Source organism: Aulonocara stuartgranti (genome assembly GCF_965226115.1).
Source record: "Aulonocara stuartgranti genome assembly, chromosome: 10".
In the NCBI taxonomy this organism is placed as follows: Eukaryota; Metazoa; Chordata; class Actinopteri; order Cichliformes; family Cichlidae; genus Aulonocara; species Aulonocara stuartgranti.
In genome coordinates, this window is record NC_138946.1 from 33,836,316 (window position 1) to 33,858,885 (window position 22,570).

At 42.7% G+C, this 22,570-nt stretch overlaps 1 protein-coding gene across 1 annotated transcript in view; it reads right to left on the reverse strand.

The window, feature by feature from the left end:
- med13a (mediator complex subunit 13a) overlaps positions 1–17,263 on the reverse strand; it is a 69,905-nt gene extending 52,642 nt beyond the window's left edge. The window contains exons 1-2 of the mRNA XM_082550081.1: positions 16,627–17,263; positions 9,972–10,206 (exon numbers count right to left, since the gene is read on the reverse strand). Coding sequence (XP_082406207.1) covers positions 9,972–10,206; positions 16,627–16,692 — 301 coding nt within the window. The 5' untranslated portion in view covers positions 16,693–17,263. The remainder of the gene's footprint in view (positions 1–9,971; positions 10,207–16,626) is intronic.
- Between the last annotated feature and the right edge of the window lie 5,307 nt (positions 17,264–22,570).

Consider the following 22,570-nt stretch of genomic DNA (forward strand, 5'->3'; position numbering starts at 1 on the left):
CCTCGTGCTCATCATGCAATGCCCGCTGCAATACACTTCAGACAGACAGACACAATAACTTTCTGCTCAAAATCTACCAGTCCGCCTCTCTAAACCAAAAGACACAATCACATTTAAAAACAAAAAAAGGAAGGAAGGAAACTAAACTTCCAACACTTGAAGTAACTTAACATCCATCCACTTCACAGCGTGCAAAGGTCACAGTCAAGGTGACGAGCTGCAGAACACACTGAACTGTTCCAGCAAACACCAGATGGAACAAGCAATAATATTTTCTCACTTAACTGACAAATCACTATTTATAAAAATATTCCTTTACATTTATTTAACCGATTTGCTCGTTTTCACATCAGCCCAATAGTCTCAAACACATCAGCTTCACTTTAGAGGACACAAAGTATCAAATCCTCCCATCTGAAAAATGTTTGGCATCTTTGACTGGAAATGACTCTGAAAATAAATAAAAATATTCGAAATATTTCCCAAACCATGATAAATGTGCACTTGTCCAAAATTCCAGCTTTCTGGCAGATCAACGAGCGCACATGTGGTGCGTGGTGGGCGGTGGTCAGCACATGGGGGTGAAAGATGAGTGGCCTCATTTAAACAAAGATTTATGGGCTCAGCTGATGGTTAGGACACTTTCATGTCTCTGCCTCCTGTGCAGCAGACCCAGATGAGTTGACCTTTATAAAAGCTCTTAGGCAGAAGCACAGCAGCTCATCAGTATCAGGCAAACTCACATCTACTTCTATAGAAAAGAAACACAAGCTGACTGAAAAAAGCTGGAACACAAGGGCCGAACCGCTCGGTGCAAAGTTTTCTGCCCCACGAGCCAAACTGTCCGAGGCCCATTAACATCTACACACTTGAAGATTCTCCATCGCTCTTAGGCTGACGTAGGAGATTAAAAGTCTGTTTTGTTGTTTTGTCTTAATGTTGCTATGCTAGCAATCCATTTATATCGAGTCGCTCAGATATAAAAAGCACTAAAAATGTTAGTTCAGCTCAGTGTAACCTGCCAGAGACTGTCAAGGCTTTTGGAAAGAGCTTTAACTGTTGCAGAGGAAACATAAATTAATGACAAGCAGAAACTCGGCCATCACAGATGATGAGGCGTGTCCTCTGTGTTTACAAAAACAGAGAAGGGCATTGTGAGTTGAAGCAAACGTTCGGCCAGCTTTAAAGGTTAAATATGAACATTTCACATTCTTTGCTGTTAAACTGCACCTGACTTGACTGAGATCAGTCTCATGTGACTGATACAATTTAAACATAGTGAAAAGTTTTAAGTTCATCCTCTGTCCCTACAGAGAGCGCGCTTCTATTTAACCTACCAATTATAACTGCAGGGTGAAAAAAATTTTTTTAAAAAGAGTGAGGCCTGGCCCATTTTTCTCCTTACTATGATGCAACGAGAGTAACCGGTGAAGTAGCGGTAAACCAAAAAGCACCAAAATGTGCTGCACATTAGACAATCTCAAAGGTATTTATATATGTTACAGGCCCCTCTCCCACCCACACATATGTTCAACTGTGTATATAAGCAATTAGGGCAGCAATCAGTCATTAAACAGCAAGATTAATGGCTTGTGATCAACTGTGCTCAGGGGTATTCTAACCAAGTCTGGCCAAAAGGTTCTCTCCTCTCTTTCCACTTTCTCCCTCTATTCATCCTTATCTGCAAGGAAAGAGAGAACCAGCAGTGCTCTGTAAAGTCTCCATTACTAATTAATGAATATTTCTTGAACAGAGAGGGAAAAGAGGGATTGAGAGAGAAGAGAGGGAAGAGTGCACCCATGGGCCAGAGCTGCATGCATGGCCGAGTCCCTGTGCCGTGCCAGCCAAAGGAGATCCATCAGAGAGAGCGGCCGAGGGAGATGGAGCAGGAGGAAAAGAGGAAAGCGGAGGGTGGTTCACAGGCAGGAGATTAGCCCTGGAAAATTGATCCCCAAGCACAAAAAGCCGTCGGCCTCTTCCACTTTTTTCTCCATAAGACCTGCTCTGGGTTTATCTATTCATCAATCTCTGCATTACACACTCGAGTGTAGAACCACCTTTAAAGGAAGAGGGGACCAAAAAGCCCAAATTAGGGTTAACCAAGTGTAACTAATAATCTCCACTATACATCCCCAGCGTATAGCTCAACAAATCTACCGCATGTGTGGGCAGAAGTGTTTGGTAGCAATCAAGAAGTATTTCCATTAAACATCCTTTATAGCATCATTAGATACAAAATGCAACTTTTAAAGTATCTGTAGGACATTAACTTTCAATCACACAACCCAAAAAAAGGAAAAAGAAACAATGTTTCCTTTCTAAATTGTACGCCAACCACGCTCCACTTCAAAGCTTCGTGGACTCTTTGTTCATGTTTACAGCTAAAGCTTGGAGATTTCAAAATTCAGTCTGACTTTCACGGGCTGTCCGCCTCAATAATTTTTGGAAATTCTAAAAGAGTGAGTGGCGTTTCTCCTTTCTGAATCCTTGCCTGGGGCATCCACTGGGCTACAGCATTTACAATTGGCCTTACATCATCGTGGGACTGAATCTGCATCACAAGTCGTGTTGCGTGTCATCACCTCTGTCACTATCCAAGTGAGAATCTTAGTCCACAGAGTCAGACGTTCACATAACGGATGGCTCGTCATTTTTGTGCCAGGACTATGACTGCTATGTACGCATATGATCCTAGACCGACGCAAGTCTCAACCACGTCTTTCAAACCAGGCAACCGCAAGGAAAAAATGATGAGGGACTGAGCTTAATGTAACGGAAATTTACTCAATCTAATAAAAGCGTTGCTTTTATAAACACATCTGTCTAATTCAGATTGCAAAAAGTCACTTATAGGCTACCACATGCAACGCATCAGCATGCTACACACAGAATAAATCAGCTCACAGAGCAATTTCAAAAGGGTAAGCCCTGCTTTAAACCAATCACAAGTCAGTAACCAACAGCATCTGTTTGGACTCATTTGTAATTTAATCTCAAAGAAAATCACTTTAGATTACAAAGTCTTATGGTGATATGTCATGTATGAAACATCCCACATTTACCTTTGTAAAAAATGTAAAAAAAAAAATGACCCTAATTAATGGCTTACAAAAAATTAACAGCAGAGGCAACCTTTAAACTCGCAATGGGGAGTTTAAAGAATCAATGGTACATAAATAATGAGGGAGTGTACCGTAATTGTCGGGCTATAAGCCGCTACGTTTTGCATGAGCTTTGAACCCTGCGGCTTTTAGTCAGGTGCGGCTTTTCTCTGGATTGTCCATGATTTTTGTGATATCGTAAGACGATTTGTTTTGTTTGTGCCGCTGTTGTACAGCACTACGTTGCCTGGCGGAAGGGCATGTGATCAGACACACAGTATCGGGGTTCAAGAGTGGTATGTTAGTCACATGTCCATCCGCCAGGCAACATAGTGCCGTACAAGTAGCTCGAAAAACAAACTTCAAAGTAGCGTTCAGCAGGAGGCGTGGATGACGAGCGGCGATAAACTTGCGAAAAGCAAGTTATGCTCAACTCCACCGGTGGATTCTGACAGCGTGGAAAAGTGTGAAAACATCCACGGATTTCGAAGGGCTGGACTGTTGCATGATGGAGAGGACACCGCCACGGCCCTTCTGAGGGTGTTCGACTCTGACAACGAGGATTTGTTTGGTTTTGAAAGTGACGAAGAAGAGAAGCTGAGGGTGGATGACGAAGCCATCCTGAGCCTGTTTGTATCCGACACTGGAGAAGAGGACTTTGGTGGTTTTAGTGCGCAGGAAGAAAAGAAAGATGGTGAATGACTGACTTTTCTTCTTGTTAAAGCCGTGTCACTGCACCTGAGCCTAAAAGGTAGTCTGAATCTATTTTTCTGGTGTGCTGCAGGTTATTGTTATGTACTACATTTGTTACTCATTTATGAAGCACAGTACATGTGTCCTACTTGTAATTACCGCTACTTGTACATATACCTAAAAAGTTATGCAAATATGTACCCATAACTTGTTTTTCAAAATATTAATAAAAGGGGTGTGTCTCCAAACAGCCATCTGTTTCCTGACAATTCGCTTTGTGCATATTCTCTTACATAGAGCTGGGCGATAGAACGATAACGATATGTATCGCGATATAACTTTTACTCGATAGAGAAATTAAGCTATTGCGATAGACCTCGCCGCTCTTGTCCTCTTAAAAAAAAAAAAAAAGAAAAAAGAAAAAGGTCAGCCAATCCAAATTAAGTAGCGCAGAGCCGAACCAATCACAGCCGCAGCGTCACGTCGCGTGACTTGTTACGTACAGCACAAGTGCCAAGCCGCACGTGTGTTTGTTTGGGAAGCAGCCAGCGGGTAATGGAGGAAATGAGTGTGCCGACTAGAAAAATCAACCGAGCGTGACCGAAGAGAAAACAGATGATGGTTCCAATGCCGGAGAGATTGTCGAACGGAAGAGCCATAGAAGTTCCGTAGTGTGAAGGTATTTCGGCTATTTCAAGTCTGACAAAAAACAGAGTAGCGTGCACTGTAAATTGTGCCGAAAGCAAGTCTGGAAATACAATAAACTGGTGCATGCGTCACACTGTGCGCCACGTTATTGTTTCGGTGAAATGAATTTCTACAATACTGTTAATTCTACTCTCTGCAGTGTTTAAATGCTTACATATACACACAGTTACTGTCCCTCCACACATACGACTCGGTTCTGCTTCTATGCCCCAGCTTTGTTTACTTTTTCCCACCGAGGCTTCTAGACTTCTGATTGGCCAACATTTCTGCACGGTTAGGAATCTAGCGCCACCTGCTGCTTTGGCATGTTCATAGCAGCGTTTTCCTTCATTTCTGCCTTTATGTGTGGACGGGATTATTTTTTAAAACGAAAACGGAAAATCTCCGTTTTCAAAAATACCCGTGTACGTGTGGACGTAGCCTCGGTCTCTGACTGGAAGCGCTAATTCGTCATTCGGCTTTTGTCAGACTAAAGTAACTGTTAAAACTGTTTGAAAAGCTCAGCTATACAACAAGGAGAGATTGAGAATTTCCTTTTAGTTCTCAGTTTATTTGATATTGACAAAAGTTAGTCAGTTTTGTCTGTTCTTCTGTAAAACAAAGATTTATTTTTAGAATTAATATTTTGTTTCTAAGTGGAATTGACAGTTTAGTCTGTTTCGTTTGTTCTATTTTGAAACTTAAACGCTTTAGCGGCTGCCTTTTGTGTAGTTTGCAATATTTGCCTTTATTTATCTGAAAAAGTCTCATGTTCCTTAAGTACATCTACCCTGTTGAACTTATTATGGGAAATAAATATTTAAATAAAAACAAGCTGCTGATTATTTCACATTTTACTTGTGAGCAACGGCACATTTAAATCTTACAAATATAGTTATTTGGCTGATATCGTGATAGATATCGTTATCGCCTGAAATGAAAAAAACATATCGTGATATGAAAAAATCTCATATCGCCCAGCTCTACTCTTACATATGATAAGTCAACATTGAACCACCTGCGGCTTTTGGTCAGGTGCGGCTAATGTATGTACAAAACAGGATTTTCCCCTGATTTTAGCTTGTGCGGCTAATATTCAGGTGCGCTTTGTAGTCTGGGAAATACAGTAATTCAAACACTTAATATTTGAATTTTGTGAATATTGTCAACATGCATCTGTATTCTGCAGGACGTACTTCAAACAGAGCACCTGTCACAGATCTGAGGGCAGTTCAATAAATACGCAGTCGAGAGATCTTCACGGGGGGGGTGGGGTTAGGCCGACCTGTGAGAAAGTGAAACTTTCAGCTAACAGACCCTCACCGACTACTGAAATATGCCCTTTGGAACTGGAGATTCTGCCCTGAGGTGCAAAGCAGGCTTGTTTTGATTTCATCCTTGATTCAAACACAAACAAAAGTCATCAGACGACAACAACAAAAGAAAATTCTCCAAAAGTTTGGCAAAGCTACAAACACATTACAGCGTAACAGCAAAAAAAGCTAAACAACTGTTAGATGATCAGTGCAAAAACAAGCCCACAGAGTGCTGCTAAATTGCACTTTTCTTCCCTCCATCGCTGAACACGTCTCAGTGTGTTCATCATCAAACTGACGGAGGAGGTGGGCATTGTAAACGCAACCTCCCCGCCCCCATCGTCTCTCCTCTCTTCAAGGATCTAACCCAGCACCCAGTAATGAATAGATGTGGGGCCACCAATGACCGAAGCAGAGAGGGGCCGCTGATAATCCGTTCTGGACAGCAGAAACAGATCATTTCAATTTGAAATCTGTCGACTCAGAGGCAGACATTAGCTATTATAATACAGCAACACTGAAGTTAAACTGAACTATTCAGTTATTCTTTAAAAAAAAAATCTTCAGAATTTTTGTCTATTTTTTTCAGCTTAAACGTAACATGGAAATGTAAAAATGTAAAAATCTGATATGTGAGTGCAGCTCCACCAACTCTACGGTCACGTTCAGCTGGGGGAACACTGAACTTGGAATCACCCCAGAGAAACGTGGTGTCAGGCTGCTGGCAGCAGAAGCCTCGGCGGGACTTAGTTTGCAGAGAAAAAGGACCTGAGCGAGCTAGTGGAGACTGAGGACAAATGTGCAATGGAGCAATTACCCTCACAGACAGACATCCACTCCCTAATTTCTATGCAAAACAGGAAAAAGAAGAAAGATCAGTGGGTCTTTGAGAGGAGGAAAAGGCAGGCATTTATCTTTCGCTCTGGTTGCCCCTGGTCAGGAGACTCCACCAGCTTTTGAGGGGGAGACGACGATGAAGAGAGCACTGCATTTGCATAAGAATACATGCCTATACTAACCCAGTTTGGGGGGGGGGGGGGGGGGGTTAATTCAGCAATGGCATTCACTTGTTGGGAATAATTTCTGTGCATGGCCAGGGGAAGATTAGAATTAGTTTTCTCGTTGTGTAAGTGCAAGCAACGCGGGTTGTCCAACAGTGTGGAAAAGGGGCTTGGTGGTTTGTTCCCCTTACATTCCTTCAATGGTGATTAAGAGTCTGACGTTAAAAGATCCCTTAAGTTTTCCGCCCTTCACTACTCCCATCTCTCTGGCTCGCTCCTTCTCCCCTCATCTCCCTGGAGAGAAGGGATTACTGGCACACTGGTATACAGAAATGGCACTTGCTCAAAATTAAAAGACTTTCACAGGCTGCTAATCTAATGAGGGTGGAAAGGAGGGTGTGGGGGAATGAGCAAGCGCCATTTCAGCTGCTGAAATGAAAGGACAAGAGCGGATTTTCATGTTTACCGCCAACATTGCACTAAAGACAAAAAAAAAATAGAGGCTGGGAAAAAAAACAAAAAGAAAATAAAGCTTTTTCAAATTCCCAAGATGCCAGGAACCAAAGAAAAGAGAACGACAACAGAGAGTTTGAGGCGCTTAAAAGGCGACAACAGTTGTGACATTCCGGTTGGATGCACAGGTTGGAGTTATCTGTCAATTCACACCTCAACAGGGAGGGTACCCCGAAGAGTCCATAAACACAAGCAAGTGTTCATTCAGCACCCTGCTTCCTCTGGGACACCCGCCCAGAGACCCACACTCAGCTCGAGCTGGTGTCCTGGTGTTCAGGATGATCACTTTCTACTTTATTAACATTCAATTGACTTTCTGTTGCGAGCTGAAATGAATAAAACCTCTAATCTGGGAACTGAGAAGTTTTCCTGCGCAGCAATTTATGTAACCGTGCGCTGGGCTGAAGACGGGAGCGTACAATCCCGTCGGTTCTTTATGATACGTCAGTACAGGAACGCAGAGATATACAGGTGGGTTATAAAACGCTGCAACAAGATGCTGCAACAGTTTGGAAAGATGTGGCTTTAGAAATTTGGGGTTGACTTGTTGAATTTGCAACCCCAAAGAAAACTTCTGACAAAGTGTTTCATTTGAAGCAATCCATTTGCCTCGAAGTGACATCATTCTCAGTTTAAGTGCATTCCCATAGTAAAAGTCGGGAAAGCGAGGAAAACTGACATTGCTCCTCAGAAGGGTGAAGCCATTCATGCTGGCAGTACAACACTCCTGCAGCACGTTGATGGAGAGAGGCTGGTTAGTGCTCTGTGTGTCTTAATTAACCAGTCAGACATAAACGGCAGTAATGCTACAGATTTTACAATTTCACTAATGTTTACATGCACTGCTGCCATCTTGGACTCTTAAGTCAGGGTTCATGCGGCTTCTCTGACTTTCCCGTTAGGAAGTACGACTTGATCGGGTGTTCCTGTTGTAAATTCTGACCGAAAACTCGGAGATTCCGATTTCCGACTTCAAACGGAATTAGCCTCTGGTTTCCACTTATACCAGTGGCAATGAGGTGCTTTTGTCTGAGTGGCAACAGTTGTTGTTCAGGAGAATACTGCTGCGAGCGCTCACACGCTCAGCACTGGCATGGTACAGAGCTGTCACAGCCCCACGAAAAGACCCAAAGACAAGGACGGTGCAAAAAGCCTCTGACTGTCCGTGTCAAGATTAGTCCCAAGAGGAAAAGGCACAATGGAGGTTAATTAAAAATTCAAATAACACCACACCTCAAAGACGAGCTGCCGAGACTACTGCAAAAACATGATTCATCCTTTTGGTGTTAAAATACCTGGAAGGAAAAATACCAGTCCAGGTTTTCTAGACAATATCTGATTACCTAATATCCATCTCCTGAAACACTAAATATGTTTAATCTGCCCAAAGCCAGAACACAGCAGTGACCCCAGCAGCCTACATCAGAAGACCTGAGCCAAACACTTTGGGTTACTACCAGGACCTGTTAAGAGTTAAATGTGCTGCCCATTGCAGCCTTCAGCTCCCATTTTGAGGCTACTTCAGGCACAATGTCCCATAATAAGGGGGGGGGGGGGGGGGGGGGGTCACAGGCAGGCTGTATTTAGCTCAGACTCCAAACTGCAATCTACATGGCAGAGAGCATGCATAAAGATGGCCTTTTCCCATCTTCCACCAGTAATTGTACTATTACTAAAAAAAAGTTAAATAAGAAGCAGAGCAGGGTCAGGGGTGGGGGTGCATGTGCCTCATTTCTGCATGGCTGCCCCTGCTCTGCTTCTTATACCTTCTTCCTTTTTTGTTAACCCTGTGCAAAACGGTGACATGTGACTTCCAACTTGCTTGTTCGAGCCAAAAGGCAAGCTGCTGATTCCTTAGCCGCAGCCTAGGACCACTCAGACATGTTAACCCTGTTTTAAACACACAAGTAATAATAACACAGCATGATGCCCAGTGTCTCCAGGGAGAGGGAGTTAGCCCTGCAGATGTTGGCACTACCAGTCTGGCTGGCTGGCTGGGTTATCAGTCAGAGAAGGGCAAAGGGTGGGGGCACTACGGAGGTGTTGGATTACACAGATAGCGACACTTGCTTGAGGCTCGCACTTTCAGCGTACCTCCCCTGTGCCTACCTGACAATCAAGCGGTGACATCTGTATCATTTTTCATTGTACAACCAATAACGTTTCTTGATAGGGGGATGCATGTTCAAGTGCTTCTGTTACACAAGCTGCGAGTCCTCGACACTTTCTGCTATCTTTTACAGCCATTACTCATTTAGCTATGCAACCTTGGTTCAGTCTGACAGAGGCAGCAGAAGTAGAATTTCATATTCCTACAATGGCTTTTTGCCTTGAGTCATTTCTCTGACAAAATAAAAGAACATTCCACTTGTACTCAATCATCATCTAAAAGAAAAAAACCAAACAACTTGCCACACTATCTGTTCATCTTTCTGCAGTAGTGTAAATGAACTGCTCTTAAACTGTGAGGGGCATCTCTTTATCAAACAGCCCTGCTCCTCTGAACTCTGGTACTAATCTGGCTATTATCCTATAACTGACTCCGACCTTCATAGAGAGAGGAAGCTGCAGAAATGCAATGCACCTAAACAGTAAATGTAACATGCATTGCTTATTTATTCTAATTAATGGCACTTCTGTGTATGCAAAAGAGTTCCCACCTGCAAGCTCATTGTGGATGAGATCAGCAAAGTTTGGGTCGTCACCCCACCAGAAGAGCCAAAGCTCCCTCCGACCCTGCTGCTGGCATCTCCTCCACACGCTTAGTATATCAGCCTTCAGGCAGCGACTGAAGCTGCATAGGATGGGGTCCTCCTCCGTCACCGGGAAGAGGATTGGTGCAGAGGTGGGACCCTGCCACACAAACCTCTTCCATTTGATCCCTGTCAAGTCAGCCTGCAAGACAGGAGAGAGAGAGAGGGGGGGGGAGAAACTGTTAGTGTGCAGAGTCGCTGCTTTGGGACCCACTCAGCACCTCTGAGGAAACATGTGGTGAGCAGAGTGTTAAGAGTAAGTATTAATCCTCTTTTATGGGGGTTTTCACCCCCTAACTATCCTGACAACACCCCATGCTGTCGAGACTGTGAGGGAGAAAACATTTCGCTACAGACGCAAACGAGAAACAGCCGCAAACAAAGTGGGACATTCGACTGTTTCTGTAAAAGATCTTGTACTTAATGTTTCAGCTGCGATCATGAAAGACATGTTGGAAACACTCACAGGAAAAAACTAATGCTGGTAAATGTGGTCTCACCAGCTTAATCCTCATTATTGGAGAGTACTGTGTGTGTGTGTGTGGGGGGGGGGGGGGGGGGTTTCTATAAACACTGTCTGGCTTTTATAAAGAGAACAAAACACACAGGAAAAAGCCTCATAGGCAGTAAATCACTGGTGGGGTTATTAAGTGTTAAAACAGGAACATTACGCTCTGCTGCTGGCTGGCACTGCAGCTTATCACCCAAGCGCTGACTGACTACCCATGTCTACCTAAACACATGCACACGTGCTAACTACCATAAAAAAATACACATACACACAATGCCTTAGGGGCACATCATTTTAAGTAATCTTCGACAACACAGACTGTTCATCTTCCCACCATTTAGTTTCATTTCGTTCTGGCCGAGTTGGCAAGCTGTCTGTCTGTATATGCAACCAATTAAGCCATTACAGTTCAAGGGACGTCCTAATTCAAGTGCAAAGGCGCTGAGCCAGAGCAAGTGATTACCAGCGGTTGTGGTCAAGCAGTGGCGTTAGCGTTATGGTGTTAGCTGGGACAGGGAGGCATTGTGTTGTGTCAGCTGGGGCCGAGTTGGATCACAACAAGAAGTTAGGAGATCAAGACACCATGAATATTTCCACCCACAAGCAGAAAAAAAACATCAGTTTAAGCATGAATCCTGTAAAGGCTCGCTATATGATACAACATGCAACAAACAGCCTGGCTGCTTGTTCAAATACAGACAAGCTCGACCACTAAACCGAGAGTCAAACACAAAAAAGCCCAAGGTTGCTTTATAGTCATGTGTATGATCAAAACACCATGGTCTCTGATGCACAACCAGACTCCTGGGGAATTCAAAGCAGCTGCACATGCTGAGGACAAACTCCAAGATTTAAGCAGCAGAAATGAGTCTGTGTACAACTGTGTGTAACAGAGCTGCAGCAGTTAGGCTGCTCCTTCCTGCTGGAGTGCGAGAAGCGCTTCTTTACACCTGCACCTCGCTCGGAAACATCTGTGCACACAATGCAAAGGGAGGGCGAAGACAACGGTTAACTGTGAAACCAGATCATAGGCAGTACAGTTAGGCAATTAGCAAGTGAACAGCCCTCATCAGCTTACTGACCATGGCCTGTCCCCCATGGCATTGTGCATTTCACCATATAAAAGGTTTTGGTCTTGAGTGCACTACAGATTTTATTACAGGCCTCTCACACTCATCCATATTGGTTTCACACATTTAGAAGTGATTATGTGCTGCACACAGTCTGCAAGTCGGTCGCAGTACATCAGCCGTTACTCAGACAAGTTTCTATACTGAATTAATGCCAATACAGTTTGTATAATTATCTTTTCCAGATACTTGCACCATCTGAAATATTTCCTGTGATATTTTTTTAAATAACTGTCGAGCCGTCTATGGAGAAACACTGAAAATACAACTGGAATAAGCATTACCTTGACATTTTGCTATTGCTGAGTTATCTTAAGCAAGCAAGCAATAAAAAGCCTTCCCTGAATTTACATAGTGGCTACAGGGCTCTTCTATCTGATCACTTCCTACTCTGTTCTTTCACATAAGTATTACATTCACAGGCAATTAAGCGGTTGTAATCTATAATAAAACAATAAAGATCATTAATATTTAGTCAATTAAGTGAAAATGTATTTCTGACAAGTTCCTTAAAAAAAGAGGCTTAACTATACCGTGTTGCACTTAAATGCATAAAAACTGATCAGCTGAGAAGATTAAACAGTTGGTTAACTCTCCACATCCAGTGTGGCTCTGAGATTTACCTACTAATGCCAAAGTCACTGCTAAAACACTGAGTAACGCTTCTGCTTGAATGAATGAAACAGAACATTTTCATCTTACTCTGCAGTTGCAGCCATCAGCTGTTTGTTACACACTTTCTTGTACTGCAGTTAATGTGCAGTATGCAATCAAATTACAACTTAGAATAATAAAACTTAAAAACACCACACACACAAATCGTTTCAGTGAAAAAGTAACTGCCTGCCTTTGTGCATGTTTTTGTTTTTTAAATCTGACACTTCCAAACCTTGATATGTGACTTTATGATTAACGGAAACTTTATCAAACTGCTACAGCCTCCTCTATTCTTTTATTTACTTTGCAATAAATGATCCCTGTTACACAATGCAACAACTTAACAGGGCTGTCAATGTTATCACAGCCTCATCCTTATCTAGAAGGTGAAAATATGGTGAATTGGTTCAACAGTGAAATGCTGTCAGTCAAAAACTACGGTGGCTGCTTGAATACAGGAGACTGAGTTTTATGAAGCTTGTGCACAGTGTAGGACAACTTATGCAACGCGTTAAGTGAACCCTTAGCAAATGGTTAACATTTCTGCTATGGCTTCATATCTGTCCGTGGACACATTTTCTTACACAAAAGAAATAAACGAAAAATTTTGACTTGAACCCTAACGTAACATCGACCGAGCTACTCGGGTAAATACTGTACCGACGAGTTCCTCTGGTCTATTCCACTGACAATAGGATTGCCAAGCAAAGACCACAAAAAGCAGCTCTATTTTATCGACACATCTGTACCCGCTAAGCTTACTGGGAAGAATTGGATGAGAAAATGTCTCAAGCCACTTAGTAATAAAAACCCGTCTCCTCCTGCAAGATGTCAAGCAGAATCTGCTTTGTTTAGACGGGAAGTAAGCCAAATATTTCTACTGCTGATTCATAACGGATGGACTCAATGAAGACGAATGAAAATGTGTTGATGTAAATTATAATTCTTCAAACACCACAACATCAAATGCTAAAAGTCCATCTTTGCATTTATAGATGATCAAATCGTCTCTGTGTGCATGTGATAAAGTTCTCGGCAGCACTGCCTGCCAGCGACGTTCTGTCGTTTGAGTTGCGCGCAACCTTTAAACAACATGTGAAAGGCTTTTATACAACCTGTTTCTTAAACAAGTAATCTCTCAGGGTGCACAGACGCACAGTTGGCTACATCAGTTAGGAATTACACTGGTGTTAAATTACATTTGCAACTCATGTAGTTCAAATGTAGACACCTTCAGTCAGCCTGCTTACAGTTTGTTTCCCTGCTTTGTTTTAGCTGTCATAACAGTCTTTAACCTGACACAAAACACATGTGACAGTGTACTAAATCAAACCACATATTTCCCTTTGTCCTTAGATTGTCCTGAGCTTTAAGAGGCAAGAGACTGAAGGCCGGACACATCAGTACTTTGCCTCCCATCAACAATATCCAACAGGCAGACTGCTCTATCAAGGATAAATGTGCCTTCTGCAATTGTTCTGTCTGTGCTTTCAAAATAAATTAGTTGCAGCTTGTGTGTGTGCGCAAAAAAAAGAACAGGGGATGCCAAGGATATCTGTATTTCCTTCCAACATTCATGCTGTCCCGGCTGTGTGCACGAGTGTGCCTTGAACATTTCAGGCACCCGTCTGTGTCTTAGTAAATGCTCAGGTATGTGAGCAGCAGCTTATACAGATGTCCCGGCAGCGTAAGCGATGTGGGTCACGAGAAGTTTTGTCTTTCATATGCCAAACCAGAAAAATCACACTGCTGCATTACGAGGGAAGCTAAGGCCAAAAAGCCAGTGGATACAGGCAGGAAGTTTGCCTGAGGTGATGCCTGCTCAGGGGAGGTTATGACCCCTGCTTTTGCCAGCTGCTCACCTTCCCTCCAGCAACTTAAGAGTTCTGGTTCTTGGTATGGGAACACTGTGTTCAAGCAGATGCCTTTCAAGATAAGAGACAAGCAACAGGTGAAGCTTCACTAATCATACCACATATGCTCCTTTTATAGCAAGTCCCTCTTCCTGCCTGTTGCCCCTCTCCCACCGTTAACTGTCAGGAAACAAACCTGAAACTACCAAGTGTGAGTTTGCATTTCGAGTTCAGGAGAATGCAAAAATTCAATCAGTTTCAACTGATGCACATCGCTGAAAGGAAGATCTCTGCCAAGTGGTTCTTTAGAGTTTACAGCCTTCTCCAGCTCATAAATGTATCGCAGGTCCAACTATAAATTTCACAACAAGGCAGCTGCAATTGTGTTTCATAGTGGAGGAACAGATAAATTTACCTTACACTCCGAGTTATTCCAAGTAAGCCCACTTTAAAAATGCCAAGAAGAAAAAAGAAAGAAAAAGCATGCAACAAGTAGTATCATACTCCAGAGGAGAGTATCCACGGAAAAATGAACGGGGGGGAGAGACTACCACAAAGTCTTCGCATTCTTTCACCATAAAACCACAAAGTGGAGTCTGTTCAGTAAGTGAGTCATAACAGCAGTGGTGTTATGCTTAGTCTCAGTGTGCAGGAAAATGTCAGCCAGACAGGCACAGCACCACAACTACCAGCCTCTATCTCGCCTGTATACTGTAGCCAACGCTGCCTTCAAGTGCTGTCGTAAACATTGTAATTATGAGTTCAGCACACACAATCGACCCAACAGAGCAGTACTGAGAGAGTGGGGATTTTCTGCAGCAAAACGTTACCTTTAGGGGGCGGACAGCTGTGTCAATTTGTGGTAAGAACAGTGTAATATTTCACTCAACTGTTATTATGCTAGATTCTGTGTCAGAATTACTTGTGATGCACTTGTAGTCTCACTTCTTGTTTGAGGTTTTCATGTAATAATAATATAATAACTAATAATAACATTAACAAACTGAGTCACAATCTATGCACTTTGCAGCCTTGCCACTGCACCACAGAGTGGTTTCTATGTCATTTAATCTATAAAAGAAGTCTCCTTTTTCTAAAGGGTGCATTTCAGCACTTGACAATCACATTAACAATTTCCTGCGGTTGGAGACGAGCACATTATGCTCCTCGGCTAACCTACAAGTGAAACTGGAGTTAAGCCTGCTGACAAGCCAATTAACTGCAACAACAAACACATTCAGACCGTGTTCCTGATTATCCCAGAGACGCTCTGCTCAAGCAGCACCTTTACATTTGCTGCTGTGGCTAAGACTGTAGACCACACGACTGGCTCTTAGTGCACGGGATTTAAAAGAATACTGGGGAGCTTTGAGCTGCTAGAAGCATAACCACAACTATTTAGGGTGATGCCAACTAGCCACAACTGGCAAGATGCTGATGGTGGTGGTAGGTGTAGAACGTTAGGTGTAGCTGAGGTGTGTAGCTTCCCCGTGTGATGTAGTGCCCAGGGATGAATGCCACAGATTATATAATCAGCCTGGGGCCTGTGCCCTAGTTGGTGTGAATACTAGAAAATGAGGTCCAAGGAGATTAAACCCACCAATAAACAAGATGATGACATAATAGATAAGTGGTTGCAAACAGACAACTGCGGCGGTAATATCAGTAACATGCCTGTTAAAAGGAAAGAGCTTTCGAGACAAGACTTATTAAGGGGCGTGTTTCTATCGACAGGCTCTGCAAGTTGGGCAGCGACATTCTTTCATCCAGGAGTTGTCAGTGCCACACAAACACACACACGGGAAAGAAAATAGTATTCAAAGGCACCACAGCGTCAGACTCTGACTAAACGCCACAAACTGAAGTCCATGAAATGTTTGGTTTACGGGTCAACACTCGATAAAACACAGTGGAAATGCAATGAGAACGAGGCAGCAAGTTAATAATAAACAAGGTGCTGAGGCGAAAGGAGAGAAAGTGCTACAACTCCACTCAGGGCAGCACGGTCCTGCCTCTGGCAGTAAAATGCACAACATTTATTTCCGTGCTAACAAGACTATATGCTGCTCTGTATGTGTGTATGGGTCTTATGACATAAAGTAAATGAAGCTTTGCAAGCCACTGGCGTTAACCTCAAGTGTGTTGTTTGTGAACTGGGAAACGGAAATGTAATGGAAAGAAGATTATAATAGGCAAGCGGTCACACCTGGGGCCAAACTTACTAAAATAACAAGCGTACGCGGTAATATTAGCAAAGTGGGACACCTTGTTGTCCTAAAACGATGTCAGCTTCGACAGGGCCGTAAGCCTAGCTAAGCTGCTATCAACTGATGCCTCTGTGGCTAGCGTTAGCTTAGCCCCCGTTCAGCTAGTTAAAAATGGCTGCTTTCCTTTAGTTTTAAATCTCTTACCAGACAGAATAGATTGGAATGGCAATCCTCCAAGCTGGCCCCGTTTGGTACAAAACAAGAACTCATCCTTCTTCACTGCGAAATCCAACTCTCCATCATTTCACTTCCCGGGAAATTAAATAAAAAGAATTTGTGGATCGGTGTTTTCTAAGATGTACAGGCTTAATCAGCGAGAAATATTTTTTCTAACATTTGGCTGGAGGATAGTTAATTCAACAACCTTCCGATTACAGTTTCCTCCCACCGGGGATAAAAGCGGATAAAAAAGACAGCGTGGTCTTTAAGTCGACATGTCAAAAGCACACAGTAAAACCGCGTTCAAGGAAGCGAAAAATGTTCATAAAACAAAAAGAAAAGGAGAGCAAAGAAGCAACTCTCCCCCTCCCCCTTAGCCCTAAAACGGTCTCCGCTTAAAAAAATAAAAACGTCCTGTCTCACTCCTCCATCGCAAAATTTAGCCTAAAATCGAAACACATCCTGTAGCAGCCTCTCGAATTCTGGCACCGGCCTATATTTTAACGATTATTTCGATCATTATTTCAGCCTCGGTTCCTGTTGGTTTCCATTTGAATTCATGGATTCCTTTCTTTAATGGCGGCCACAGGGACAACTCTGCCTTCCACAGCCTATTGGCTCATTCGTGGTCAAATCTTTGGCAAGTTAGCCGTCCACGTGCAGACACGCGTCAGACAGTAAGGTGCACTTCCGGAAAAATAAAAGCATGCAATTATTCCTCTTCACAATTGCAGTAATATCATAAACACGTGGTTATGAAAAAGATATTGAACACTATAATTATTGCATGTGGGATTTCTATTTATTCACTAAAATAATGCATTTGTTTGTTTTTTACATGCAACATGTCAAAAGAGAGCCTGCAAAAAAATTTTACCGCTCATGGACGTCTTACTTTGAAAGTCCCGACAACGACTTTCGCTTTTAGTGCCGTTGATTTGACACTGTCGTGGTCATGAGGGCTGTAATAACACAAGACTGATAGGTATTGCCGCTGGGCCAGCGCAAGTGGCGCTACTGAGCAACAGATTTTGTTACTAATGATCAAACCCTATAAACTTGCTCACTTACACAGTGCACCACCTAGCGCATGTGATGTTGCACTTGCAATTGAAATGCACGACCAAAAAGAATTGATGCGAATTCTTTTTTTTACTTTATTCAAAGCAGTAGTTAAAAATTGTGTAGCTCAAGCGACGAAATGAAAGCAGTCAAATCTCATATTTATAAGGCGCTGCACTGCAGGAATGCAACACGTGAAAGAGATGTAAGAAGCAAAAGTTCAATTCATGAATAAATGAAATAGAAATCGTTGTTGATGCCGTTGCAATATAGCAGAGGATGTTCCACACAGTCTCCCTAAAGTGTGTCGTTAAGGATGCTGTTTGTTTATACAAATTCCCAATCAAAGAGAGAGTAAAGTTACGCTGTAGGGTGTTTCATCAGATTTGAAATAAGAGAACCCGTAAGATCCAAGCAAATACATCGCTCACTATAAAAAGGCCACATCTCTACTCATCACACCATCTGACAGGGAGCCCTGGTAGGGTTCAGGGGGTGATATCTGAGATACGCACCAGTGCCAAAATACTGAACCGCAGTGTGGCTGTTAAATATTTACCTTCCAAATAAGAGTAAGAGTTGCATTTGAGTACCACCAACTACAGTACACAGAGCAGGGTAATTACTGTATGTTCTTTTCAAATTCTTCTCTGTAAGAAAAGCTTTAAAGAACTTCCACTTTAAATTGTCTGAAGTACAGAGTAATAGATTGACATCTAGATAGACTTCTAAATCCTGCACCTCTGATCTCATCCAGCCAGGATCCAAGTTGGTGCTGGGCCAAATTAAAAGGATTTCTATTAGTGCTGCAAACAGTATGCAAAATAAACCCAGTTAACTCATTTGTCCCTGTCTTCTGTGTATTGTAGTGTGCATCAAGCTTAAGGTTATCTGTTTTTAGAGAGCCTTTGTTTCTGCATCACTATGTATATGGTAGTTGTCATCTGCATCTCTACATAATTTTTTTAAACAATCAATTTTTAATAAATGTATTCAAACCCATATTACTGGTCACCTTAAAAAATGAAACTCAGCCAGAGTAATGTTTGTTTCCTTTTTAACCCTTAAGTCGTCTACTCCTGCTGAGCAGTGTAGGTTCATGGAATACTAATACTGCGTTTTTTGCAGTTGGCTGTTCCTAATTAGATTACAGTGTAAGCTGTCTTTAGTCATAATTTCTTTAAAGAAATGAATGGCCGATGGTTGGGTAGCCAGCCCCTTTTGTTTCTGTTATACAGGGATTCATCCACAAGGAATTTCAGTTCCTATTTGCACATTTTGGAATAATCATATATCTCATCATACCACGTATTGTTTCCTTTGATCCCAACATAAGAACATGTCTCTGTTTTTCCAAAATTCCTATGTTTATGACATTATTACAGCATTTGTGGACTTTTGTATAAGCCTGCAATAATGCGCTTACATAATTCAGACCTGAAAACTGCCTGCAGCAGTTCATTTCCTGTGTGCCCAGGATAAGTATAAGTGACATCTGCTGTTCACAAGACTTACAGTGAGAACAGGGAAACAGAAAGGCGGTGATGATCCTGAGACCAGAAGCAGCTGGCTGCTGCTGAAACACTGATGGAGTCACAGTGCGGTAGCCTGAAGAGAACATGTGAGGAAATCGATTTGTTCCAAGACCTTATGAGGAGAAATTTTCACTAAGATCACCTGCAGAACATGAAAACTGTACACACTCGAAGCAAGTGACATTCTCTTTGATCATTTCTTCTGTTTCCATCTTTCACACTTTGCTCACGTCTGTTTGATTTGTGCCTGAACCAAAATTATACTTGTTCACTGTTTAGACAGAGAGCTGTTTGTCATTTTTAAAAATCCAGCATTTAACAAAGCTATGTTAATTGTTCAAGCCCTTAAATGCATTACAGATGCAATATATATAACAAGAGTTTTAGCTCGCTCTGTGCACTCCCCAAAGCTCTGCAAAATCAGCTTTGTCTTTCATCTGATCCTAAAGGACTGCGTAGCTTTTTAAACCTTAAATCTCCCCATAGGAATGGATGTTAATCTCACTTCCAGAGCTTCCCACGCTTTATCATCAGTCCTTGATACGAAAAACAATTGTGGCATGATACCATCTGTATAAGACTGTTTAACAGAAATGGAAAAAAAACATCTAATAGTGAAGTCGATGAGCACAGTTGTCATACCAGAGAAAGTAATGTGGGTAACAGATTGCGATCATATCTGCCGATAGTTTTTTCTCACTTATCTCCAGCTCCCTCTTATCTGAGCCCCACAGAGACTTTCTGTCACATATATTCTATCCCAGCAGCGCAAAAGCATATTGGGGAAAGGAGAGTTTAGGATAGTTTGAATTTGGCCGACTGCTTCTTTGACATTTGATTTGACATGCTCTGTGGTCCCTGCCAGTCTGCTGTAGGAGCATTTGTCAAAGTTCCCATGTGTCTCTAAATCCTGCGTGAAAAAGTGAACATAAAATCTGTTAAATTTAGCCAGAAGAAAAACATTGGCTGGATTTAATGAGGGCCTGCGGTCAGATAAGACAGCAAAAACATTACAGTACTGGATGGAAAAATAGCCTTGATTATCATTAAACATGCTGAAACGATAAATCATGAAACACTGAAGATGAGAAAACTGAGTGCAGAAATGTAACACAAGCCTTTGGTATGCTTTCTGCTTTCTGTGTGTGTGTGTTTGCTCTTGTTCTCGAGTATGTCCTGTGGCCTTAGGCGTGAGACAAGAAACAAGACAAACAATGCTGCTACTGAAAGATCATAACAGTCATGTGAAATATTTGAAAAGCTTTCTGTAAATCAATGAAAGTGACCACTCAGGCAGGAAGAGGTTTTCCCCTTCACGAGCAGACACGGCCGAGGCACCCGGCAGTTAAGAGCACGACTCCGAGCTCCAGAGTTCAACAGTGTAACTTGTGTTTACGGAGGCTAAGTGGTAATATCCCACTCTTAGCCTCTGCAGAGGTTAGTTATGAAGAGGGTCAACAACTGTGCCACGTTCAAATAAAGCCACCCCCCTCCCAGCCGCCATGTTAATGCACATGGAGATATATGTTGTCTTTGCTCCCCCTGCTTCCTTCCTTCCTTGGCTCCTTCCCCGAGTGCTCATAATTAGCCACTAGATTGAGAAACACTTTCGAAAATAGTGAGAATAGCCGCTTACTCTGTTCATTGTCTCAAATGATGACATATGGCATCGACTGCAAAGTTATTGACACAGAAGAAGAAAAACGTCAGGCGTGCCGAGGTTGTGTGTGAAATGTAATATTCTGAGACGGTAATCACCCTCTTCATAATCCACACTGAGGGAGAACATAAAATCGAAGTGGCTTAAAACATTTGCATGTGTTACTTCATTCATCTGAAAGAATTAGCCATATAAGGAGGAAACAGACAAGTAAATGCATGTAAACTAAAACACTACAACTGTGTGCTGATGAGGCTGAATCACAGACAGAGGGGGATAAATCTAACACGAACCGCAACATAAAACATAATGATGCAGGCAATGAAAATAAAGACGCAAAACCTGACCTGTGAGGTGGAGGACTCATCATGCACTGCAGCATTTAATTGGCCCTTGTTTGGTTTGTGTCCAGACGTATTTAGAATTCATTATTAAAATCAGTTTTGTTGAACAAGTTTCTGTCAACGGTGAACAGAGTGTGCAGTGTGCAGTCTTTATAAAGGGGTTCACTGTGCGTTTGCTCTTTTAGATCTTTGCAAAGATGCAGTCATGATGCGGAATAAGCGTGCACCTTTTCAGTGGGGTGAAAGATCCCATAAGGAAAGTGAAAGAATGAAACGAAATACGTGAGACTAAGGGTTGGCGGAGAGAGCTCGAGGCCTGCAGATCAGGTACGTGTGGAACGAGAAAGTACAGCATGTAGCGCACCAGCTGACTGAGAGGTGTTCAAGGAAGATTTTCACCCAAATCAACAAGCTCTGGAATGACAGACAAACAAATTGCGTTTCATGCTACCAAACTGCTTTACTCCACTATCCTGCTGCTACACAGCTCGACTTAAACTTGGCCTGAGCTTGAATGGGAACTTCCCAGCAGCCCCTCCCACTAACAGAAGAACATAAAGCAAAGCCAATTTAAAAGGGTTTTTTGCTTTTTTAATGATAACACGAGACAGCCTTCTTGTTATTAGCTTGAAAGGGCTGCAGAGTGCTGAGGACGCAGAGCAGTTGGCTCCGTGCCCTCAAAGCCTCTATCCGGGCAGTAGTGTGTAAAGGCTCGCTGAGTGAGGGGATCATGAATAGCTGATCGTGAACTACAAGTGTTTTAGCTGAGAATGTATGCTTTTAGACTGTTTGCACAAGAGATGGATAAACTTGTTTTTTGTCAGCTGACACCTGCTCACTTCCAGCTCTATACTGTGCTTTGTAACAGGACCGTGTGATACAACACAGAGTCTCTTCAGAAACAGCGCGACGTCAAACAGCGTTACTCAGAGACAGTTAGGCAGAGAGCTGCCCTTTGTTGAGTCACTTCTGGAGCTAAATAGTGTGAAGTGCTTGTCAGCTCGGTTGCTGCAACAATGCTTGGCTTCTCTATCTGGGGTGAGGTCTAGCTGAGGTTAGCGCCGCGCTCCCTCCCTTGATGGAGCCGAGGGTTAGTTGTTCGGGTGCTGCCCCTGAGCACACAGGAACATTCCAGGCACACAAATAAAGCCGTGGCTGTGCCTTTGTTGCAGTGCTGACTAGACAAGAGCCTTTCTGCAGGGCCGCTGCCTTTAAAAAGGCGAAGTCGTGCATCCCTGCTGGTAAATGATCTGACACACTTTTTGCCGCTGCAGTCTTTTCACGAGTCCTTGTTGTGAGGCTGTCGTTGTTATTCTGCCTCTCCATTC